The 24,624-nt window shown below is 52.7% G+C and overlaps 1 protein-coding gene across 2 annotated transcripts; it reads left to right on the top strand.

Moving 5' to 3' along the window:
* On the top strand, positions 1–22,424 carry PDGFB (platelet derived growth factor subunit B). 2 transcript variants are annotated; one of them, XM_066549813.1, is made up of 8 exons: positions 1–68; positions 5,064–5,939; positions 12,596–12,692; positions 15,898–15,981; positions 16,490–16,695; positions 18,441–18,582; positions 18,988–19,157; positions 20,364–22,424. In XM_066549813.1, the coding sequence occupies exons 2-7, from the start codon at positions 5,784–5,786 to the stop codon at positions 19,122–19,124; spliced, it is 822 nt and encodes a 273-aa protein (XP_066405910.1). In that variant the 5' UTR covers positions 1–68; positions 5,064–5,783; the 3' UTR covers positions 19,125–19,157; positions 20,364–22,424. The 2 variants fall into 2 exon arrangements, with proteins under 2 accessions (XP_066405910.1, XP_066405914.1); XM_066549817.1 differs by lacking the exon at positions 1–68 and having other exon boundaries at positions 4,980–5,939; positions 18,988–19,153.
* The last annotated feature ends 2,200 nt before the right edge of the window (positions 22,425–24,624 follow it).

The raw sequence follows: 24,624 nt of genomic DNA, 5'->3' as shown, positions 1-24,624 counted from the left end.
CTTCCTTCTCGCTGCTGCCACCGCCACCGCCGCTCGCTGCGGAGCCGGGGGCAAAGGATGGGGACATGGTGAGTGGCAGAGGGCGAGGGCAGGGGAAGCAGTGTTTGGGGTGGTGTCAGTGGAAAGGGGGACCGCTGCTCACCTAATCAATTTGGAAACAAAAATAGTGTATGCCTTTTGAAAAACAACAGATGACCTGCAATGTGTGGCATATTCACACACACATACGTATGTATTTATTATACTGGGAGAGGGGAAGGGGGGAGGGAGAGAAATTCCTTTCGAGTGCTATTCACCAGTCTGGAAAAATAAAGAAGGAAAGCAGAACATTTTTTCCTTTCATCAAAACAGGAAAGAGAGGGGGAATGGGGTGGGGAGCAGATCCATAGACATAATGGATGGTTGCCAGTGTAAGGAAATTGTTCCCTTCTACCCTAAACTTGGGGGTTGGGGTGGGGGAGAAATATATGGCAGCATGATCAGAAAAGGCTGCATCCCCTCCTCCCCACTTGATGCAGGAACGTGTGTGCACACGGGAAAGTGCTGGGAAATCAGTGCCCCCCAGCCTTGCCTTTTCTCTTTGAATCCTGCTCGAGCTACACATCCGCAGAGATGTGAAATGCCTTTGCCTTCTCCTTCATCTCAAAGCACGGGGCAGGAAGGCACAGCCGACAGGAGCCCTCTCTCTCTCCCCTCTGCCGTTGTCAGGGGCTGGGCTCTGCCCTCTGCATCTGTCTGCATGCTCGTCCCCGTCCCCATCCTCTCCTCTCTGCCAGGTTCCTGCCAGGAATGGGTGAGATGAGGGAGGTGGTGAGGGGCTGGGGGAATCCCTCTGACGGAGAGACAGGCAGAGGGGGTGGTTCCCAGGGAAAGCCTGGCAGGTCCCATCGAACGCCTGCTCCCCAGGTGACACCTTCCCTTTCCGCTGGAGCCGCTGGCTCTGTCAGGGTTTTACTCATCCTTGGAAAGCATTTTCCCTGCCAGTGCCAGGGGCGGGAAGGCAAATTATGCAAGCCCTGGGTACCCTGAGGCTCTGCCTTTCTCCAGCCCCAAATACAAGCACCAAGCTCCGTGCCTGCCTCTGTCTCCTTCCTTTGGCCTCTCTTCTCCTTTCCTCCTTCTTCCTCCACTAAACCAAGCTCAGTCCTTACTCAGGGAAGTCGGGGCAGCTCTCGTGTCAGCCCCTCTGGGGCAAACGCTGAGTAACACAGCGTGAGCAGGGCACAGTAACCCCGTCCTTATCCCCTGGGACAGCCGGGATAAACCCCACTCGGCCGGGGGCTGCGTGTAACACCAACTCGCCCACAGAGCGGATCTCCGGGTGTAAACGAGGTGTAAAACTCACTCCAGGTGCCTCCTTTCGCTGCCGCAGCGTCTCCCCTCCATTGACGGCTGCGGCAGTCCCAGGGCGTGGGCGCAGGGATTGCTCATCCTCCTCCCGAACCCCGGGACCGGAGCAGCAGCAGCACCTAAGTCAGATACCTTGAGTGGGCGGGCTGACTTCACGTTGGCTGTCAACACCTCCTAATTTCTTTCCATTGATTGTTTTCAAAATAGGACTCATCATGGAGAGGCTGAGACACCTCAGCTGTTCAGACTGAGTCTTGCTTTCCATTGTAAGCCCTGTTTTTCTTCCTGTTGTTTCATAATTCTCTACCTGCCCCCTCCGAAAAAAAAGGTAATAAATTAAAAAAAAAAATCACCCCTCACTCCATGCTGCTGTGGATGGTGGTTAGCACGATCATTTTTTTCCATCAACACGAGATGAGGGGAGAGCAGCCTTGCAGCAAGGAACTGCCTATTGTCCTCAGACACGTGTGGCTCTCCTCCCTGGTGATAACAGAATAACCAGGGAGATTAGTTCAGCTGTTTGCAGGTTTGAGTGCTGTAGTGGTGTTGAAAGTGTTTTAATAAGAAAGTGTTTTAATATCCTGGTGCAGGCTCTTAGGAAATCTTGTTTTGTTGCGGTTTGTCTGCGGGGCCATTGCCAGCTAGCACAGTTGCAACCATATCTTGTCAAGTCATGGTTCTCTAATGGGACATTTTTATGGTCCAGATGCTTCATGTAGCCTCAAAATACCTTCCCAATATATGCCATGGTGGCTTCAAACTCTTAACCTGTGATATCTGGGACACCAATAGCCCCACAGGCCTCCACGCCTAACCCACAGGCCAGGTGAGAGGGAGATCCAGTTATCCCCATTAGTTTTAGGGGTTTGTGGGACACATCTCAAACTAATTCCACAGAAGTAAGAGAATCAAGGGAGCCCCCAGCAGGCTCAAGGCACAGTTTTAGGTGCAAGCACCCCTATCAAACTCAGTGCCCGTGAGACCGACCCCCTCAGTCTAAAGACATCGCTACAGAAAAGTCTCTCCCTGTCTTAAAAACAGAAAAACTGGTGAAGCCTGAGCAGCTTGAGTATCACTTTGCTCTATTTCCAGGCAGGGTCATAGATAGATGATTAGTCAAATTCCAAACATCCTCTTCCTTGCTGTCTGGAGGTTCTACAGGGATTAGCTTTTTGTTTCTGATGTTGAGCTTCTAAAAACTGCCCAGCATCATCCACATGAAAATAAATAACTCTATTTCTATCCCATCTAGCATGTAATAGAGCCGGATATTCAAAAAAAAAAAAAAAAAAGCACACCATATCTCCCCCAAAATCAGGCCCTGCAGCAGCTCTTGTTGCTACCAAGCAAGAAATTTGCAGCACTCCCTGCTGGCTTTCTGCTGAGACCTTCTCCTCTCTGGCAGCAATATCTCTCCCTGCCGAGGAATTTGATCAGCTCTCCCACACACAGGCTGTTCTGTCCTGGCCAGGAAGCCACTACAGCGTGGGGGACTCCCCACACAGGCGGCACCAGGGTGGTGGAGTCACCCCAGCTTATTTGAGGGCAGAGATCCTTAAAAGGTACCTGGGCCTCCAGTGACCCCTTGGGAACCTGAAATACCTAACGGGGTCATGGACATTCAGGACCCAGCTGTCCCCGGAGCCCTCTACAGACATAGAAGGACTTCTCAAATCCTCACCTTTTCCCCTGCTGACTGCCAAGGACCCCAAGGCTGCAGCGTTTCTTTGGCTAGTGCCATTTGGAAAGAGGTGAAATGGACCGAGGCCCTTTTAAAACTCTTTTTTTGAAGCCCTCCACAGATTTGAAAAGGTGTTTCAGCACCCAGGTGGACATCAGGGTTGCAGCTCCACATCACTGGGGGTTAGAGCCAAATTATGATCACTTGAAATGGCTGGTACGCTGCTGGCAGGCCAGGATGGAGAATGAGGGGAATTCTAAGAGTGTCCTGAGGAATTTGGGGTGGGACAGGGCTATCATGGCTGGAGCATCTAAGATAAAGTCTTGTTAAGGTCTCTGGTGGTGGAAATGAGCAAAGGTATGCCTTGCATTTCTACTTCCTCCCTCTTGAGCTCCAATATTGGAACTGAACCACTTGAGACTCAGTTTGAGGGACTCCCAGGACCCTCCTTATCCCTGCACTCAGGCACCTCAGATGGCCTGGGCTTTGGAGCTGACATGGCTCTGACCACCTCTCCAACTGAGGAGAAATCTGCCCACTCTTCTTCTGGGTTAGGGTGAATGAAGGTAATCCTTGTGACCCAAGGGCACCTTGACATGCTGCCCCAGAGGACCCAGGCTATTTATGGAGGACCCCAGTATTCCTTGTGTCCCTGTGCTTCCTGACCAACACCCACATCCATGAGACCAAAACCAGGTTCAGGGGCATAGCTGGCCAAGCTGGGGTGTGCTGTCAGGTGCCTGCTGCAGAGGAGCATTTGGGGGGCTGCCTGCTGCTCAGTTCCAGGGTCTGCCCCTCCTGCACCCGGGCACTTTGGAGTGCTGGTGCGAGACCGTGTGTTTTAGGGAGGGTTGGCTGCAGGAGACTTACAGGCACCCAGAGAGGCTGAGGGAGCATGTGTGATGCTGTGAGATGAGGCCACCGGTATGCCAGTGGGTGTATGTATGTGAGAAGGGAAGAGAGAGGGGGAGAGTGAAGGAGAACACATGGATGCCCAGGGATGTGTGAATGAGACAAAATTTGCACGTAGCTGTGCATGCGAGCGGCTCGAGCAGAAGCGTGTGCGTAGCATAGGAAAGGCAGGGGGGATGCTTGGGATTCAGAGCGAGCGCCTGCCGAGCGCCTGCGGTGCATGACGGTGCAGGAATGTCTCGGTGGATACGAGCCTGCACAAAGATGGTGCAGAGCAGAGATCCCTCCTGCTCGTGCCTGGAGTGTGCGAGTCGGCGCCGGGAGAGCGCTCCTATGTACGTGAGAGGGTGTTTTTTCAATAGGATATGACTCTTTCTTGAACTCACCTGTTAGCAGCCTTACCCTCCCCATCCCTCTCCCCCCACAGCAAATATCTGCTGGCTTAATTTCCCTTCAGATGTTTATTACATCGTGGAGATAATCATGCAGCAAAATACCTCCGGGTGCCACGAGCAACACCAGATTGTCTTATAGCAACGTGTAAATTTCTCTGGCTTCTTTTTTTTCCCCTGCACACAAAGAGATGTGAGATATTAAAGTCATCTCTCTCCCTGGAGCTAGTGGTGTAGCAGGGCAGGGAAGGCAGCGAGTGGAGCTTAGAGGAATGGGCTCCAGACTGAAACAGCGAGAACCTGGGGCCAAAAAAAATAACAAACTACCGTGCCGGGAACTCCTCTCTTCTTATCTCTTGCCGAGGAGGCAGGAATTTCTGTCCCCATTCCTCACGCGATATTAAAGCCACATTACACAGGTTGCTGCAGCATTAGTCATTTTTAATTAATTTATCATTTAAATTAATACACTTTTTATTTTGTCAGTAATACAGTATTTTATTTTGTCAGTAATCCCTCACTAGATTTGTTCCTTGATACCCAGCCAAAGAGGAGGATGGCAAGTTATGCTCCACCCATCTCCTCTCCTTCATAAAAGGAGCAGCCCCGAGTGCCAGCTTAGTCTCTCTTGCAGCTCGCAGAAAATAAAGACCCATCGGCTCACTCGGCCCTCCTGCAATTTTACCTTTTCTGCCTTTTTTTTTGTTTTTCCTTTCTTGTTGCAACAGAGTGCGGGAGGCAGCACCAGTGGCTCCACTTTGAGGCTTGTCAAGGCTCAGCGCACGCACACAAACACACACTCACAACCCAGAGCAAAAACATTTGCTCTCACCTGTCTCCAAACCCAAAGCAAACCTCCTGTCCAAGCCAACTCTTGGAACGAGAAGGCACCCGAGCCAGAATCTAATGTAAGGGGAAGAAATTCAATGCACACTGGCAACTTTTCTCTAAAAAACAAGTGGCAAAAAGGAAGAAAAGGAGCATTTTAAGAAGAGGACAACTTAAGGAAGAAGATTTCATATTTTGGATTTCACTCCAAACTTTGGAAAAGTTTTTTTTTCCTTTTAGTTACTATTCTGTGCACCTTCTTCTAAGAACATTGAGACATTGTTACCTGCATGTAAAAGCTTTTACAGATATACATTTTTTTTAAAAGGGAAGAAAACCAAGAGGAAGAATAGCATGTGGACCACCTAGCCAAAGCCACCACTGAAGCATCCCTTGCGCCGAGGGGGACCCAGACTCTGGATGTGTATAATTCCGAGGGACTGCATTTTTTTCCCACCGGGCTTATGAGATAGCGCAGAGGCAAGCGAGTCACCGAGAATTACTTCTGTCTCCCCTCACCACCACCACCACCAGCACCTCCACGTCCTCCTCCAAGGGCTCCCGCGGCTCTCCCACCTCCTCCCGGCTCGCAGGGGACATGGGAACGCGCAGCGCCCTCGATGCCTGAGGCCGGGCGGCCGCAGGGCTGTCTGCGGGAAGCGCTTCCCTGCCGGGGCTCGCCGTCCATGTGCCCGCAGCCGGCGGGGCCTGGAGTCGGGATGAATTTCGGCGTGGTCTTCGCGTTCATCCTCTCGCTGCCCCTGGCCCGCATGGAGGTGAGTTTCCGCCGCGGGCAGCGGGCGGTGCTGCCGAGCTGCCAGCCCCGCGCTGGGCGAGCGCCGGCGGCGGCGGCTCCGGCCCGCAGGTGCGGCGGGCGCAGCCGGGGGCGGCCGGGGAGCGGCGCGGAGCCCGGGGGCGCGGAGCCCGGGGGCGCGGTCCCGGCCCCGCTCCGCGGGAAGGGCTGCGGCGGGAACCGGCCGCGCTAATGGCGGGCAGCGACCGCCGCCCCTCCGGAGGGCAGCGCCCACTGCAGCGGGCACCTCTCTGGAGCGGGCGCCCCTCTGGAGCGGGCACCCCTCTGGAGCGGGCGCCCCTCTGGAGCGGGCACCCCTCTGGAGTGAACACCCCCCTGGAGCAGGCACCCCCCTGGAGCGGGCACCCCTCTGGAGTGAACACCCCCTCTGGAGCGGGCACCCCTCTGGAGCGTGCACCCTGCTCTGGAGTGAACACCCCTCTGGAGCGGGCACTCCCGTCGGGACAGGCCCGCCAAGGGGGGCTCGCCTGGGAATCCACCCACCCCCGGGTGCAGGGGCAGGGGGGACCAGGCTGAAGCGGCCCCGGTTAATGTGGGAGCAGGAATACTGCTGGCGAGCCCCGGGGAACTCGCAGCTTCCTGCCCTGCCTTGCCCAGGGCTGTCACCCCAGGGCAGGTGCCCTCCTTCCAGCCTCTCACCCCATCCCGTGATTTTGGCATCACGGCAGTGCGGGTACAGCAGGGACCGGGGTCCTCTTGACGCCTCTGGAATAACGCACAGTGTGAAATCCACCCTGGCATTGCCAGGGAGGCAGTGGAGAAAGGGCGTGGGGCTTTGGAAAGGGGAAGGAAGGGGACCGTGTGAGCAGAGGCACGGCACCGACACCGACACCGAGTGGCAGGGTTATTCAGCAAGGTGTGTGCTCGGCTGGGGGAAGGGGTGAGAGGTGAGTGTCTGCTGAGCTTCCCCAGTCACACAAGCATCGTGCCCAGCAGTCCTGAATGTGCTGCTCAGGAAGAAGCTGAGCAGAGGTTAAGGGCCAGGTGGTAGATTTGAACAAACACCCCAACCCACTTTGGGTTCCCTATGTGGAAATTGAAGCTTCATCCCCAGCCCTGATTGAGGAAAAGGAGCCCCAAACTCCCAAATCCTTTGACCTCTGCTGTCACATTTCATCATCTGATTGCATGCAGATTGAGGGGATCAGAAAGCCCCTGACATTCCCACACAGCACTCAGTTCCCACTTTAGCTCTACCCAAGATGGCAAAACTGTGGGTTGGATCTGCAGCTTGATTGTCAGGGGCAGGAAATATCCTTCCACCAAAACTTTCCCTTCTTTGTATCATTTTTCTCTTTTCCTTCCTCATTTTTGGGCAGGGTAAGTGGGTGCACCCCTCGTGAGATGGCAAAGAAGAGGTTGGGTGCAAAGCATCACGTCACCTCGCTGTGGGTCCATTTTGCCCTTGCCCCAGCCACAAAAGGAAGCAGTTTGAGCTGTGGGCTACCCAGCTCTGGTCATGCTTGTTTCGAGCAGAGGATGGTATTTCCTCTATGGATGGCTCAGATCTCTTTCTCCCATGCAGCATAAAACATCAGCTAGGGTTGGCACTGGGGAAGGGTGAAGATGGAAGTGTCTGATCCCAAGGAGCTGTTCCTCAGTTGCCATAATCAGATTGAAATACTGTACAGCTCTATGACAGCTTAGAATGGTTTGGTAATTCTGGCCTGAGGTTTCATGGGAGGAATTGTGATATTTGTCACTGTATGACAGGAGGAGCAAGAACGTTTCTGCTTGAGTAGATGCTTCAGGCTGCAGCCAGTGCTCACAGTTACTCTGAGGGCAGTGTGTTGCACCCTCTGCACCAGGCACAGACAGCACAGCTCCCACCAGGCTGCTGAACCAGAGTCATCCTCAGAAAGGGGCTTGCAGCTCCTCCCCAGCCATGCCACAGAAAGTGCATGAGGAGCTGTAGCTCCCCAGATCAGCAGAGGCCCTGAGCAAAGAGATGGAGCCTCCTGAGTCCCTCTCCTGCTTTGATCACACCCATCTGGAGCTGGAGGGCCCTGGAGCTCTTCCAGCCGGAGGGAGTACAAGCCTCAGCGGGAAGGTATTTGCCAGTTGGGAAGCGAGGATGCTAAACCCATTTGCATTTGCCCCAGGGGCTGTAATAGTTGCCTTGCAACATTTACAGAGCTAGGCTGAGCCAGCCGTGGTTGTGCCGGGGTGAAGCCCCACTGGCAGCGCTTTCTGGAATTCCCAAGGAATGGGGTGCGGCTGGCCGCTTGCTTATAGCCTCGACCCAGCTCCCCACTGCGTCTTCCTGCTGCAAGGCTCCCGCGTTCTTCCCTAGTCTTCCTAGCACGAGGCAGTGACAAGGACAAAGCAGTGGAAGCTGGGATGGATGACACGTCTGGGGTGAGCTTGTGGAAGGAGCCAGGCGAGCGTCCCTGCCTCCCTCTCACTGTCAGCTGATGTGCAGCAGCAGGAGGGAATGACAGGGCTCCTGTGCTCCTTCCAGTGCTGCTGGTACACAACCGGCCCCGGGGGTGGAAATGTCTCCAGCCCTCGCAGGGGAGGTGTGGGGGGAGTGTGGAGGAGCAGTGGAGTCCCCCTTGAAATGGAAAAAGTGTGGGTAGGTCCGGCTGTATTTTAGGAACACAGACTAGATCAAGCGTTGTTTGATTATTTTAAGAGGGGAAACCATAAGCCGTGACTCCAGGTGGAAGGGGTTCATGTGAAGAGGGCTGTACCTGCTGCAGAGTGCTCTGGCAGGCGTTTGTCAGGGTTCCCCTGTAGCCAGGAGTGGTGCTGGAAGGGTGGAAGCCCTGTGCCGGGGGAGTGCTGGTGGCAGGTGCTGCTGGTCTTGCCCTCTGCCAGGGAATGCGGTGGAGTCTCCCCTCAGGGTCCAAACATCAGCTTCAGAGGGAATTAAAAAATGCTGTTTGTTTGGGGTTTTTGCCTGGCTGATCACTCGTGACCCTGCTGCCAAAATCCCTTGCCATGCTTGGTGTGGAGGTGCTCAGAAAGTTCTCCTCTCCTGGGCAGAGGAACGAATAGGTGGGTACTTCCCTGCCCCTCACAAACTGGTGCTGCTGACACCATTCTGTCCTTCTGTGTGCAGTCACACCAGCTTGGAAAAAGGAACTGGAGGAGTCCTCACCTCAGACAAGTATCCTTGTCTGATTTCTTTGAGCCCTGAGGGGCTGCCTTCCCTGCCGGTTGCACAATCTTTGCTCCCTCCTCCTCCTCTGTACCCAGCAGGAGACACACCTTCAGGCAAGACTGAGAAACCCTCCCCAGAGGGTGCAGACCACAACACTGCCTATTCCCTGCACCAGCTGGGCAGCTTCTGATGGCAAGGGGACCTTTCAGCATCCCTGGTGCTCAAAAGCATAAGCTAGGAAAAAAACTCCAGAGCAAGAGGTGGTGGGGCTAGGGAGGAGACAGATTTTGGGAAAGTGAATGTGTGGGGAGCAGGAACAGGGGAACTGCTGCACCTGCACTTATTTGCAGTGACCAAACAGTGCTGCTGGACATCTGGGAGGAGGGGAGCAAAGCTGATGTGCTGAGAGGCCCCAGTGCAACAGCCATAGTGCAGGCAAGCAGCTGCTCTGCTGCCTTTGTCAGATGTGCCATGGCCCCTCAAGCACCAGCAACCAGCACAAGAAAGGGAACGTCCCCGCCAGGGGATCGGCAGATTGGGGGGTGCCCTTGCGACTCAGGGGAGAGTCAGAGTCAGGAACTGGGGAGCAGAAGGAGGGAGGGAAGAGCAAACTTTCTTCTAAGAATTCAGGGCCTCGCAAGAATACAAGGCCAGGCCTTGGGGCACTTGACAGCCAGCCAAGAGTCCATTGAGACAAAAGTCTTCTTTGATCTGCCGCACAGTTAAAAAAGGAGATTGTTAACCTGTGTTAGACAAATAACTCCAGAGGAGCTGCTGAGCAGGAAAAGCACCAGCTGCTTGGGCTGGTCTCTTGGGGATCCCACCTCTCCCAATGCTCCTCTACCTTCTGACCCCATGGGATTAGGTGGAGGTGATTGATGGACCTCTGCTTCCCTGTGTCTCATCCCACAAGTGCCCCAGCCCGGGTGTGTGCAGTGCTCCCTCTCAGAGCCTCCCAGGCACAGGGCTGGGGCAGGGGCCGGAGGCATGGCTGTTCCCTGTGACAGACCTCAGAGGGAGCAAGGACAAGGCATGCAGCTCAGGTTTGCTGCTACTCTTAGGCCAGCCTTGGCCTTGGTTTACAAGGGTAAGGTAAGGAGCTTCACAGGCTTGCAGTTGTCACTGGCAGAGTTGCCTTACAGTGATGGGGGAGGAGGACAGGATTATGAGCCGTGTGGGCTGGTGTTACACCATAGCCAGGCTGGTAGTATCTGCAACAAGACAAAATTGGCATCTAAAATTGCTGCCGTGAGCAGGGAGTGGAGCTTATTGCTACAGGCAGTCACCAGAAGCACGGCTCCTGAGGGCCTGCATTTTCAAGCCCTGATTCATATCTGTTCCTCCTGCTCAGTTAGCAAGGTGACACCTCCCAGCTCGCTTCCAAAGTTGCCGAGTCTGAGTCTCGTAACACCTGCCCACGCTCTCCCCCCAGCAAGTGCCAGAGTTTAAAATAAAGTTCCATTTCCTACATGTATTAAGTGTCAGGAAGGTCCAGAGGCATCCGTGCAGAGCAGCATTTGTACACAAACGCATTTGGCTGACAGGTGCAAACATTGAAAGCCTGCAATTTCACCACCCAGCACTGAGCTCTGACTGCAAGTACTGGGAATTGCAAATCATCCTTCTTCCAGTAAATGTGTGTGGCACAAGGCAGGGAAGTGCTGCAGAGCCTCTCCAGCACCGAGCTGTTGGTCCCTCTCTTCCTCACACAGCAGGAGATGTCAGAAGGCATCTTCATTTCACAGCTATTCAGTGATCCCTGAATTATACAAGTCTCTCTCTCGCTGTGCATTCATCACTGATGCTGCTTCCCCCTCCCTCAGAGACTGAGGAAGTAATGCCTGGGGATGTAATATCTGCTTTTTGCTGCAGGCAGACAGCCAGATCTGTGGTGAGATGTGGCAGTGACAGGGATGGAGCGGGGCAGGAAAGCTCGGTCTGACTGAAGCTGTCTGGTGGATCTGGCTGTGAGAGGTTTAGGACATGGGTGTTGTCTGCTCTGCAGCTCTCTTCAGGAGGTTTCTGAACCTCCTTGGGCTGCAGCAACCTTCACATCACTGCATCCCAGTTAAAGTTATAGTATTAGAGGGTGGTCTGGCAGGGCTGAGGAGGGGGCACTCCTGTTGTCCTACTATGGAAGCAAACAGTGGGTGGCCAAGGACAGGCACGTGTGAGAGAGTGCCAGGCTCAAGCAGCCATCCAAAAGTGGCTGCAGGTTTGAGCCAAAGCCCTCAAGGTTTAAAGCCAACGTTTAGCCACCTGCCTGGTGGCTTTTCTCTGCTGCAAACGGAAGGAAAATGTTCTGCACTGAACGCAGGCAGGGAGGGAATAGCTGTACAGTAGGAGGACCACACACATGCCACCAACTGTCCATAAAAACCCGCACGAAAATCCCTGCGCTTCACAGGCACACAAGCCAAGCTCTCCTCTCAGTTACAGGGACATGTGGAGGGCTGTGCCTCAGACATCGTCCAGCACCCGGCTGAAAGAGCAGCTTTTCCGCTTGAGTAGCCCTGAATGAAGAGAGCTGGGAGCTAAGCAAACACTTTGGCCAGTCCTTTCCTCTGTCTCTTTTTCCAGTCTTTCGGAAGTATGTTTTAATCAGCACTTACTTTCCCACACCCCTCCTTTGTACTCTTATTAAGTGCTGTCACTGGGGCCCGCTCTAGCCTAGTGCCAGAGTAAAATTCCCAGGAGACTGATGACATTGCACCTGCCTGCTCAAACTCTGTATTTGGCCCATTGTCTGATGTTGCTACCCCTGCTTACTTAAGGTTTTTTTGTGCTGGTGTGCAAGGACATCCAAACTCCTATATGTTTCTTCCTCCAAATCAGCTCCTCAGCCCATCACCTCCCCGCAGCTTTTGTCATTTCACCACGGGCTCACGCTGGGGCAGCCTCAGCCGCCAAGGTCAATCTTCATCTCCACCCCTGCCTTTTTTTTTTCCTTAAAAAAGAGTATGCAAATGATTTATATTATTGGGCCTCTGTGGTTTGAAAACACACGCGCTCGCACACGCACACACACACGATAACTGACAAAGCCCGTGAAGGAGTTTCATAACGGAGGGAAATATTAGGAAGGTTTTATCTGATAGTGTAAGGGAAGTCTGTTAAAACGCCTTTACTGCAGGCAGCAGGAATGAGAAGCCACCTGGAGAAGTCATACACCACCGGAGAAGGAAGCCTTGCTGGCTGCTTGCAGAGTGTCCAGGGCTCTGCTGCACAGCCTGGGTATTTTTGGGCTTTTTTAGTGTCCCGACAGCTTTGTAAGAGGCAGCAAGAGGGTCTCTCTTGCTTTTGCTTAGGTTTCAGGTTCATGTTTTCATGAGGAATAAAGCTCTTGAGGTTTCAAAGCCAGTGCAAGACAACGCACATCTTTGCATTTTGCTGGTTCTGTCGTGTCTTCCCCATGCTTGATTCCCTGCTCCTGCTCCGTGATACAGCCAGGACTTGCAGATCATCTCTCTAATGCTTGTTTCTCCCCTTCTTTTGTTTTTGTTGTCTGGCAGGGGGACCCCATACCCGAAGATATTTATGAGATTTTGGGTGGCAGCTCAGTGCGCTCCATCAGTGACCTCCAGCGTGCCCTGCGGATAGACTCCGTAGGTAAATCTCCTCTTCACCAAACACTCCTCTATTTTTAATTAAGTCTTTGTGGGGGGGAGGGGCTGGGAGGGGATAGTCTGTTTTTCAGCAGGCACACTATCAACAGATTTCATTATAAATGTAGGAATCACTCAAGAGCCAAGACCTGCCTGTTTACAGACTTAGTCCCCCTGAAACTTATGGGAGTTAGAGGCAACTAGATGCTTTTTTAGATCTCCTGTCTGGACACTGGCTTCCAAAAATGTTAGGAGATGGGCAAGGTGAGTGCAAGGAACTGAGATCCCCATTCTTCACCCTGAGAGATGCTCAGTCAGCGGGGCTTGAATTGGACAAGGATCAGTTTAGGAGGCTGCAAAATGGGAGGTGGAAATAGGGTGACAGAAGAGGAATAGGCTGAGTGGGCTTCCAGGTTTGGCATCCACAAAAGGCCCTGGGCTCCCAGAGGCCCTTAGGATAAGAGCAGCAGAGCACGTGTCCATGGGTGAGCTACGGGGCAGGGGCTAAGTCAGGGTAGCGTCGCTTCACCTCCTGCCCGTAGATAAGAGCTCCGGGGGCTGCAGGGCCTCGGGGTCACTTGGCCAGGGCTGGCTGCAGGGAGCAGCAGGAGCAGCGAAGCGTGGAGGGGTCGGCACGTGTGGGAACTGGAGCACGCGCCACGGCGGCTGGGCTGGCCCAGGAATTTATTTATAAACGGTCTCTTCAGAGCAAATTCCTTTCTATTCTAACCCTGCTCCCGCCCGTCGTCCCCCAGCCCCCCCAGCTCGACTTCTCTCTCGTGTTTTGTCTGTTTTGAGCTTTGTAATCCTTGCCGAGACACTATCTACGGGGGAACAGAATTTCCTGCTTTTGTTTCCTATGCCAGTCCAACCACTGGCGCAGTCTCAAAAGCATTCCCGCTGCCTTTCAAAACGGCCCTGGAGGGGCAGGGGGGAAAGCAAGGGGGAGGGCACCAGCTGCGTTCAGCTATTGTTTGTCTTAGAAAGAGGCGACCAGGCTCCCCACCACTGCCAGGGCCACTCCCTGCCCTCACCAGCTCCCTCCTCCTTGTCCACGAGCCACACAATGGGGCAACTTCCAAAATTAGCCCTGCTGGATTGTCCCAGGCTGGTCCCCCCACCTCCAAATGTCTTCAGTACTGATCCAGAGTGTAGAAGGACAACCTGGAGGAGGGAGGGACGTGGTTCTCAACAGATTTGTTTTGTGTCAACAGTTGTTGCTATTTTTTGCCCCCGTTTCTCTCCTCTCATCAACTCAATTTGTGCACCAAAGGCAGCCCCCACCTTCATTTGATGAAATGCCACAGGATGGAGGGGTGGGCAAGGAGCAGCTGAGAAGATGCATCCAATCTGTCATGGCCCAGTGTCTAAGGAACAGATACCTCTCTATCGTAGCTATTAACCAGCCTCATGATTAAGAAATAAAATGGGCTTATCTGGTTGGCTCCAGAAGCACAGGGGATGAGAGAAGGCTGCAGAGCTTTGAGTCACTGGTTTCACTTCAGGTGCCAGATAGGAAAGAGTGGTCAGGGAAACAAAAAGTGCTGTGAAGCTGTTTCTTTGTTTCACCCCGTGGCTCTCATCTGTTCCCAGGTACTCACTGAGGAGCATTGACATTCTCTTGCCCTGTGAGGAATTAGCAAATTAGTGTGTGAGCAAAATAATCCCAAAGTGGCTGGAGCTATTCTCTGTGCTGTCTGTGCACCCTGTGTGTGTCACAGCTGCTTCCCTCCAGTCACTGCACAAGGAGCCAGGATGAGGCAGTTCCAGGAGGCAGATGGGCTGAGATAGTGCTCTCCTGACCTTGGGCACTACTGCAGACCCAGCAACAGAAGTGTGTACAGTGGGAGTTGTCTCCTTGACTGTGGCTGCCCACAAAGCAGTGGCTGCCCATGTAAACCAGTCATACAGACACCTTCCCTAGTCCAAAGAGAACCACAGGCCATTCTAAAGTGTGATCCACCAGTTCTCATTTTGGGAGTTTGCCTGAGGGCAAGACCAATGGTGCCTAGAATTGATCACACCTTTCCAGCCACTTTAAAGGGTGTCTGTCCATCCACCTCACATGTAGATGTTGACTGCTCATTGACAGGCAGATGATTCCTGCCTTTTGAATGCAGCCTCTGTGCACCCACCCCAAATCTGTCAGCAACTGCTTGAGACCTGAGCAGGGAGCAAAGTCCCTGCTTCCCTTTATGAGAGGGCTGCACTAGGGCAGGGCTGAGGAAGAGGAATGGGACATGATAGGTAAGGGAAGTCTGCTCCACCACACATCTGATAAACAGAGATCTTCCACTGGCCCCTAATTCCCTTTAAGAAAATTGCTCCCTGGATGCTGACGTCCATTCAGTTTCCTTCAGCTGCTAAAGCAGGTTAGAGAAGGAAAGAGCTGTGGCTGGGTGGGAGCTATCTCCGAGCGCAGCCATTGTCCCGAGCTCAGGAGGGGCTGCGTGTTGGAGTGCTCCATGGGGATTATGGGCATTTCTCTATTCAGCACTTCCTATGGGAAAAAGCAGTGGGGTGGGAGGGAACCGCTCAGGGCTGGCCTGAATGCTATCGGTCTTCCTCTCCCATCGCCGACTGAACCACCTCCAGATCCTGCCTCTTACCTTAGAGTAATCTGGAGGAAAAGTAATTTTAACTTTATTTTTCTGTTTTTCTGTCACAAAACTTCTCTAACCTAGAGCACCTGAGGTGAGCTAGGAGAGAGAAAGGAAGCACCCCACCTACCACCCATTCCCCCCTTCACTTGCCCTCTCAGCTCCCAACTCTCCCAGTCCCAAGCCATCCCAGCAAGGCACCTCAGTGTTTAATACCAAGTGTTCTGCTTGTCCCATCTGGTCTTTGATCCCCTTTGGTGTTATCCTGGTCTCAGCTGGCCGATCTGAATCCCTCTTCAACTCCTCTCTGACACCAGAAATTCCTGACACAAGCCTTATCTTTCTTGAGCTGGAGTTTTCCTCTCCCAGATCTGACTAGGGTCCCCTCAGTCATGATAGGCTTGTTGCTCTGAGCTGCCTAGTCTGAGCAAAGAGTGTCTGTGCCCCAGAACAGCTGTGACCTTGCTTGTGGATTTACACCTAGCATGACGTCCTGGGTCCCTGGCTTATCCCATGTCCCTGCACTTTGCGTGGTGATCTGAGCACAAGTGCCTGCTGTCTTCTCCTGCCTCTACCTGGTGCTATTAAGTCATGTCTTCCCCTCTGCAGAGCAGGACAGCTCGAGCCTGAACCTGAATGCATCTCAGCCTGATCAAAACCCTGTGGTCCTGTCTCGAGAGCGACGAAGCCTAGGTGAGCTGGGGGTCTTGCACCTTGTGATTGTTGGGGAGCAGCCGTGGGTGAGCAGCTATGGGTGCTCCAGATATCTGTCTGAGATACAGATGTAGGGGTGGAGGTTATAGTGCACCTGTGTGTGTGGAGACACACACAGGTGCACTATAAAAAAATGAGGGTCTGGGCCTGGAGTGGGAGCAGGGTGTTTCACCCTGGGAGGGCAGGAGAGGGAGTCTGGACTTCTGTGCACTGCTCTGTCTTAAATCCTGATGGTGCTTGTTTGCTCTAAAGTGTCATCTGCTGTCTGGGCTGCAGTGAGAAGCATCACTTACTGGGGCTTCCTCCACAGGGCATGGCTCTGTACAGGGAGAGAGCCAGAGGGGTGGGAGAAAGAGAAAGAACATTCGTGTGTGCTTGTGCACGTGAGAGCCATCTGGGGCCCTTCACTTGCAGCAGAGGTGGCTGTGGCAGGGTGGTGGCAGCTGCAAAGCCCATTTCACCCCGTTTCTCTCTTGTCCCTGTGTAGATGCTCTGGCAGCAGCAGAGACGGCTGTCCTGGCAGAGTGCAAGACACGGGAGGTGGTCTTCGAAATCTCCCGCACCATGGTGGACAGCACCAACGCCAACTTCGTGGTGTGGCCGCCCTGCGTGGAGGTGCAGCGCTGCTCCGGCTGCTGCAACAACCGCAACGTGCAGTGCCGCCCCACGCAGATCCGCGTCCGGCCCGTGCAGGTGAGGCACCCGCCCGCCGCTGCTCCCTCCTCCTGCCGCCCAGCAGAGCTACAGGGCATTGTCCCCATCTGCAGCTCCACGCCGCGGCCATCCCTGTGCCCCAAAACCACACGCGGGCAGGGCTCAGGTGCGGGGCTCATGCAGCCATCTGCGCCCTCTGTGTGGCCATGCAGAAGCGTGGGTGACCTCCTTGCCAGCTGCTGGAAGGGCTGGTGCTGTCCAGCAGCTGGGGACTGTCACCAGGCAGAGCTGCAGGGCACTGTCCCCATCTGCAGCTCCATGCCTTCCTGTGGCTCGAGGAGGCCTGTCTGCTGTGTTAGAGCAGAAGAAACAGGGTGCTTTCATCGTGGGAACTGGTTTGGATGCAAAAAGAGGAGGGTTTGCAGTGTCAGTCTCCATCCCCCCACTGCTGCTGCAGCAGCTTCTTTCCAAGATGTGCGCTGGAACAGCTTCTCTTTCTCAGCCCACAGTTGCCTCCTGACCTGCTCCATCAGCCAGCAGACACCTGACAGCTAACCTCTTGCTCTGATCCTCCCCTCACAGCTACCAGTGATCTCCTCACAGCTTCCTCCTAGACAGCTTGTTTAAAAATAATATTCATCCCATACTAATCCTCTGCCTGAGCCATAAGAGACTCCCCCAGGCAGGCAGCAGAGGTTGGCTGGGAGAGATTGTATTCACACACAGCCCTTTTCATCAGGAAATTCCTTTCTCAGAAAAGCCAGGCTGAATGAGGAAAAAATGGGGGGGAGCAGGAGTTGTTTTTCTGGAAAAAAACAAGTGAGAGGTCAAAAGCCAGCCTGAAAAAGTGACCTGGAAATGGTTTCTTTGAGGACAGAGGTCTCTCTATTGTTTGGCTGGAAGTGTTTGTCTAGCAGGCAGCGTGTGGTCTGAAGCGTGTGGAGTGGGCTTTCAAGGAAAGATAAACAGCCTGGCTGCTTTGGCGCTGGCTGAGAGATGCTGCTGGGGGCAGTGGGTTTAGAGGAATTCCATCCCAGATGCACAGCAGAGTGAGTATTTATAGCTTATGGAGCACTTCAGGCACCGCAGACTTGTTAGATAAGCTGAGTGGGGTCAGGCCTGGTTGATGATGAAGTGGGAGGACCCCCTAGAAAGCTTGTGCCCTGTGGTGGGATGTGGAGCAATGAGTCTTCCCTCTGAGTCAGCACTGGTGGAGAGTCCGGGGGAATTTCCAGAGCACTGCCTTTCCTATGAAGAGCCGAGGGCTTCAGCCCTGCGAGTTATTAAAGAGCTTGAGACAAATTCAGGCAGGCCTCAGCAGGGCTGGTGAGGCTGTGTTAGCTTGCTTCAGACCTGAGTTCTTCTCCTTTTGCCCTTCCTGTAGGTTCTGTGGGAATTATCCTGGTTGTCCCAGGTCTCCACCATTGCATCTGTCAGAAACAGGCTGGCATGTCCTGCATGTTCCATGTTTCTGTCTCTGATCAACCAGTCATCCTGCTTAATCTCTGGCAATGGTTAGGATCAGGGGAACCAACCAGAGACATCCAAACTTGCCTGGTCTGGGTCTGTTCTGCTGCCATGTTCAGAATTATCTCCCATATACACCACCTCTGAGTCTGTGTTTGAGTTTTGAGTTTGAGTTTTCAGCTTGAACAGGGCTCTGTGAGCAACCTTCTGACCCTTTAGGAAGAAAGCTAGGAGTAAAGTGCACTGACACTGACTAATTTTACAGAGTGGGAGCCGTGGCTGTACTAATCTCCTGCTGGCCTTCCTCTTGCAAATAGGTGAACAAGATCGAGTTTGTCCAGAGGAAGCCAAAATTCACAAAAGTCGTTGTGCCTTTGGAGGACCATGTGCAGTGTCGGTGTGAAGCTGTGTTCCGACCGCCCCCCAGGAATATCCGTCCAGGGCCACGGGAACAGAGACGTAAGGATCTTGGCATTGGTAGAATGAAGGGAGGTGTGAGAAGAGGGGCTGGGGAGAGAGAAAAGAGACCTCCACTGGTTTCAATCTGCTTAGCTCCAGTAAATCCCAAGGGCCTTCACTGGTTTATACCAGCTGAGGGACGTATCCCAGGATGTCTGCCTGCCTGGAAGGGGCTGAAACAGAGGGGAAAGAAGGAGGGGAAGGTGAGAGGTGAGGGGAAGGGCATGGTGGGAAAAGGGAGAGGGCAAAGATTGTGGAGAACAGAGGACAAGGAACAGAAGAACAGAAAGAGGCCTTGTGGTCCTGCTGTTGCAGAGCTCTTTGTTGACAGTGTGTGGAGAAGGATATTTCAACAGGAGCAGTCTGCCCCTGGCTGTACAGACACTCTCCCCTCTGTTTTGGCAGGCTTGTCCCCGGCATTCACCACAGCCGCTGTCTCACAGAGGCGGCGAGTACGCCGGCCGCCGGCACAGAAGAGGAAACATAAGAAGTACAAGCATGTCAACGATAAGAAAGTGCTGAAAGAAATCCTCATAGCATAGAAGTGCTGGCAGGGGAGAGAGAGCACAAGGCAGGTAACAGCGAGCTGCTTTTCCATCCAGGAGAGATGTCCTCCTGGGACATGGCATCTTGGACCCTTCCACACCACTGGCCATTCGTTCTGTGTGGGGCTGCTGCAGGACAAAACCTGGGTTGAAGGAGGAGGCAGAACTAGGTTGGGTGCCAACATGTGCATTCTATTTATGGAATTAAGTCTCTTTGCAAAGTTGGAATGATCATGCTGCAGCCATCCTTGCTCCCAGGCCCCGCCCTCTCCTTTCTCTGCCTCCCTTTCAGGCAGAGAACAAGCCTGGCTTCTCCCTACACCTAAATCCCCTCGGGGTCCAGGTAATTCATCTCCTCTGTGGAGCAACTCCTGTTCTAGTTTCTCTATTGGTTCTCCATTGAAAACAGAGAATTAATGTTGCTCTAGGGAGCCCTTTTCCTTTTATTTCCTTACTTGAGTTGGCAGAAAGGCCCAAAAGCAGCAACACTTTTGGTTCATCACTCTCCTACAGGGAAGCCTGTGTGCATGAGAAAGGTCATACCAGGGAAAAGGAGAACTGGAATCTCTGGCAAGAGATCTGGACTTTGTCAGGCCAGCATCTGATTCTTCTCTCCATGACTTATGTAAACAGGAGTAATTCCCTCATCACCAGAAGAATTTGACTGGTACAAGTGAAAGGAGGCTAAGCCTTGGTTCCCCATGAGAGGAAGAGGTGCAGAAAAGAGGGAAAGAGTAGTCAGGGTGCAGAATGGTGGGAGCTGGATTGTGACACAGCTTAACAGGGAGAGCCCTGGCCCACAGCTCAGCAGTTCCAGCTCTGCTACAGCCACTTGAATAAGCCTGGGCCACCACTTCACATTCACTTCCCCTCACCCCAGGAGAGGGGACAGCAGGCTTCCGTATGTGGCAAATCAGGAGCAGGGGACAAGGGGCACCGAGCAGTGACTTGAGACTGGGATTCCCACGCTTAGCACTATGAGGGCTCTGATTGTCCCAAGATTCTCCTGGGCAGCCTAAAGTTCCCAGGGTAGAAATGATGCATACCCATGCAAATTTCAGCTCTTGCTCAAGCTGTTCAGGGGAAAAAAATAGAGGAGGTCAAAAGTCCTCCCAGGCTTCTAATCTGGCTCTTTGGCATAAATATTTCCAGAGGAGAAAAGGGGATAGGAGGGGAGTTGCAGGGGGCAAAAGGTTACATTTTCTAATGCTGTGTCTGGTTTTGTTTCACTTCCAGGTTTATTTAATATATTTGCTGTATAGCCCCCATGGGGTCCTTGGAATGATAACTTTTCCTCTTTGTCCATCTGCCTCGACGTCTGATTCAGACGGCAATTGGTGCTTCCCTTTCCATCAGTGGACCTTCTCCCATCAAAGCCTCCCTCTCATTTATTAGCATAATTTTAAAGTTTAACACACACACACACACTAAAGGACAAGGATGACCTACATATATATATGAGTAAAGAACAAAGTACAAATAAAACCGTGAATGCCGACAGCCACAACTTGGGATGAGAACAGGACAATTCCTTCCCTGCTATGGAGGACAGGATGGAAAATGTGAAAAGGAAAGCGGGTCCAATTTCTTCCGAGAAAAGGAGAAAAACAGATGGACAGAGGCCAGAAGGGGAATATTCTCCCTTTCCTTCACGCTTCTGGTAAGGCTGGGAGGGCCCAGCTGAGATTTACTCTTGCGTTGGACCTACCTTTTGGCAGCAGGCAAATCTCAGACTGCGAGCGGCGACCAATGATGGAAAATGCACTAAGGACGTTCATCGCCCTACCTGGACAGATCTATATTTTTAACGTGCGTGTGTATATTTTATTTTTAAAAAGAAAAACCAAAATGACTATGGTATATAACATCTCGGGGAACAGAACAAAAAACAAAGCCAAATGCATTCCCCCATTCCCTCTTTTCCCTGTTCCTGGTGCTGACTGGAAGGTGTTTGGATCGTGGGGAAGGAGCAAGAGGTGGCAGAATCGTCTCCATGCCCTCGGCCCCTGCCAAGGAGAGCCACCTTTGCACATGCTGGTGGAGAAATCAACGTTCCAGGCTCGGATTCAAATTATTTTTAAATTCACTCTGGATGTGTGCGTGTGTACATGTGTGTGTGTGTGTGTGTATATAGATATGTACGTGTGCATGTGTGTGCGTGTGTATGTGTATTTATACATACATATATAAATATATATATATATGTTCTTAAATGGGTTTCATTCCCCAGTGGCAGGAAGCTCAGAGGCACGTGGGTGCATCGGCCTCGCTGGGATGGCAGAAAAGCACACTGTTACTGCAACGTGCCTGCGAGGCCAGGGCCAGGGCCAGGGCAAGCAGAGGCATCATCTGATCTCTCTCTTTCTTGTTACCCTTTTCTCTCACTCTGCACCAACTCCCCCTCCCCAGCACAACTTCCTTGCAGGAGGTGAAGTGGCACCACAACAAGACCAAGGACAGTCAAACTTAGAAGCATGACAATCTCAGTGAGCTGTCCTTGCCTGCTCTGTAGTCTTGAAAGCAGAATCATGTCATTCCCATAAGGTCTTTAACCCCTTCCTGGATGTCCTGCACTCTATGCCTCCACTAATCTTTCCCTGCCAATGTTCCCAACCCACTTAGCTTGGGAGTTGATCCACGATGTGGACAGCTCTGTGTAGGTATAGAGAAAGAAATGAGGATGGTCTTCACAGCTGGCAGCAGCCGTCTGAGACAGAAATGAGCTCTTCTAAGTGAGGAGGACTCAGAGAACAGCTGGAGGGTCAGTTGCAGAGTTCCTCCTGGGCCACTGCCTGTCTTCGAGGAGGGAGGAGGACTGTGTGGGCAAGGGCTGGTTTTGCACAGGTAATAGTCAGTAACCATTAGCAGAATTGTTCCATATGATGGGAATTCCCAGCATCACCTTGGAGTCAGGGTCTTGGGTTGTGCTGTGCTGGGTGCTGCATACATGAAGAAAATGCCTGCCCAGAGCAATCACATGGCACTTCTCCCCTCACACACACACCCCTGTTGTGGGGTAGAACTTTGGAGGGCGATGGGGAAAGTAGCCAAAGCCACAGACTGGGAGCTGTTACAAGTTGTGGAGGGAGCCAGTCCTCACCTCCTGCAAGCCCAGAGCACTTCTCATACCACTGCCAAGGCAGCACGTTGCTCCCTCCCTCCAGCCCAAAGCCCTCAAGTCTTAAGACACTTTCTTACCCTGTTCCAAAATCTGTTTCTTTTGGTTTGTAAGTCAAGGTTTTATCTTATTTTAAATTTTTTTGCTTTTTTTTTAATGTAAGGTTAATTTATACTCAGTACTGTATTTAAAGTTGTAAAAAAAAAAAAAAAACAAAAAAAAAAAAAGGAAATCACCTCTTGAACAGCATTTTCTCTTTCTTTTGTGAGCTGAATGAAAAGCAGAGGCCAAACCAGCTCACTGCAGGGCACAGCAGGATTTCCAGGGCCTCTCCAGGTTCCTTTCCAGGACACTTGTTCTGAGATTGCAGAGAGAAGCAACCAAAGCTGGGAAAGTCCTGAGAGCCCATGCACAGCCCTGCCCATGGCCAGCCATGCTGTGCTCCTCCTTCCTCACTTGGGCTGGTTTGAAATGACTCAGGTGCTGGGATTTTTGTCTTGGAGAGGTCCCCTTCTCCTCAGCTGCTCTGCTAGGACACCCGGCCAGAATTTCCCTGTGCTTTCATCCCATCTCCGGATTCCTCTGCTTTGAAGGGCTTGGGACAGTGGGTGCTGTTTACACTTCCCAAAGCTGTACAAACATTTGGCCCCTTCCCTCCTTAGTCACTTTGTCTAGACAACAGCAGTCCTTCCCTTGGTCAGAGAGGCCGCTGCATTTCCCTTTCCTCCCAGCAAGGGAGGTCTCACACATCTGCATTTGGGGGCCATGTTGTGGGGAGCAAAGGCAGGTCCTCCCCTGTGCCTCGATTTTGGCATCCCCCAGCACAGGCACAGCACCCTCAGTCCATGGCTCATCGTGAGGAGCACAGACCCCAGCAGAGACTTGTGCTGCAGTGGTGAACCTGGGGACAGCAGTGTGTAGGAGTAATCCAGGATGTCCTTAAAGGACAAGCTCAATGCTCACAGGTGTGCACCTTGCTGGACATGGTTCATTTTGGGGTGATGGCCTGTTTTCTCAGATCCCCCAAAGAGAGGGAGTAACGGTGAGCTCTATCTACCCCAAAGAATGAAAATACGGGCAAAATCGCAATCCCCACTTTGATTTTCAGAGGATAATTCAGGGAAAAGAAAGATTTTTGTCAGGAGACTTCTTTGGGCTTGAGGGCTTGTCAGCAGGGACTTTGAGAAAAAAAGGGTGCAAGGAGGGGTACAAGGCAAAGGAAACATGGGAGCACCATCCTGGACTGGGGAGTGGGAGGAAGGGCTTGGTGTCCCAGGGTCCAGCACACTGCCTGTCCATGGAGGTCCCCAGGCAGCCCCATTTGCAAGTGCAGCCTGTGCTTTTAACAGCTTGGAACTGGTGCTGAAAGGCTGTGAGCCCTGGCACCTGAAGCCACGCTCTGCCTGGTGTCTGTCACCCCTGGTGTCTGTCCTGGGGCTTGTCCAGGGACTTGTCCAGGGGCTTGCTGAGGTGCTTCTTGCTCACCACAGCAGCCTGGTGCACATCCAGCACAGCTCAGCGTGGAGCACAGGAAGGAGGGACCTGTGCCACTTCTCAAGGCTGGAGCAGGTGGTTTACACCCACCCCACAAAGCCAGGCTTTAATCAATCCTGGAAATAAATTTTAATAAAGCCAGGAAATAAATCCTGGCAGCATCTGCTGGAAACTGTCTCCTGCAGCTTGGTGAACCCAGTGCTACAGGTGATCTCAGATGTGCCAGGGAGTTTTGGCAACTGTCTCTGGTTTAATTGCTCAACTGCTACTTTACCTAAAGGCCCAGTCTTGGATATATCATTCAACAGGAGGTTCATCTTTTGGTGGAGAAGACACATCCATCCTTCCAGGCAGGGGAGAGAGGCTGCAGCAGTGGATCCCCCTGTGATAGCACAGCTCCTGAAAGCAGCACAGAGATGGGAGAGCAAGGCTGGGGGTATTCAGGCACAAGAAGCAAACCCCTGTGTTCTAGAGCCAGACTTCCTGGTTTTTAGATGGACAGTTTGCAACACTAAATCTGTCTCATGGTTAAATGAAGTGAAAAATCTCTTTGCAAGAACAGACCTGGGAAAACCCTTGACTGCTTATTTTGTTGGTACTCAGGAATACAAAGAGCTTAAACTCTCCCCACACCTGGCTGTGGCTTGAAGGAAGAGCCTTCTCCAGCCCAGCCATGTGGCACAAAGCCCATACAGGTGTTCTCCTCCCTGTGCTCAGCTCCTGCCTCCCTGGCACAAGCTGTGCCTCCACCATGACAGACACTGTGTCCTGCCTGCCCAGGATCCAGACCTGGCTGGAGACAGCTCAGTGGAGACCAGTGCTTTCCCTCTTTATCCAGGGTGGGATAGGGATGCCTTGGAGTGTGGCTCCATCTCATTGTCCATG

Source organism: Molothrus aeneus, chromosome 5, assembly GCF_037042795.1.
Source record: "Molothrus aeneus isolate 106 chromosome 5, BPBGC_Maene_1.0, whole genome shotgun sequence".
NCBI classification, from domain to species: domain Eukaryota; kingdom Metazoa; phylum Chordata; class Aves; order Passeriformes; family Icteridae; genus Molothrus; species Molothrus aeneus.
The sequence above is the reverse complement of the archived record's forward strand: the minus strand, read 5'-3'. Positions and strand labels throughout refer to the sequence as shown.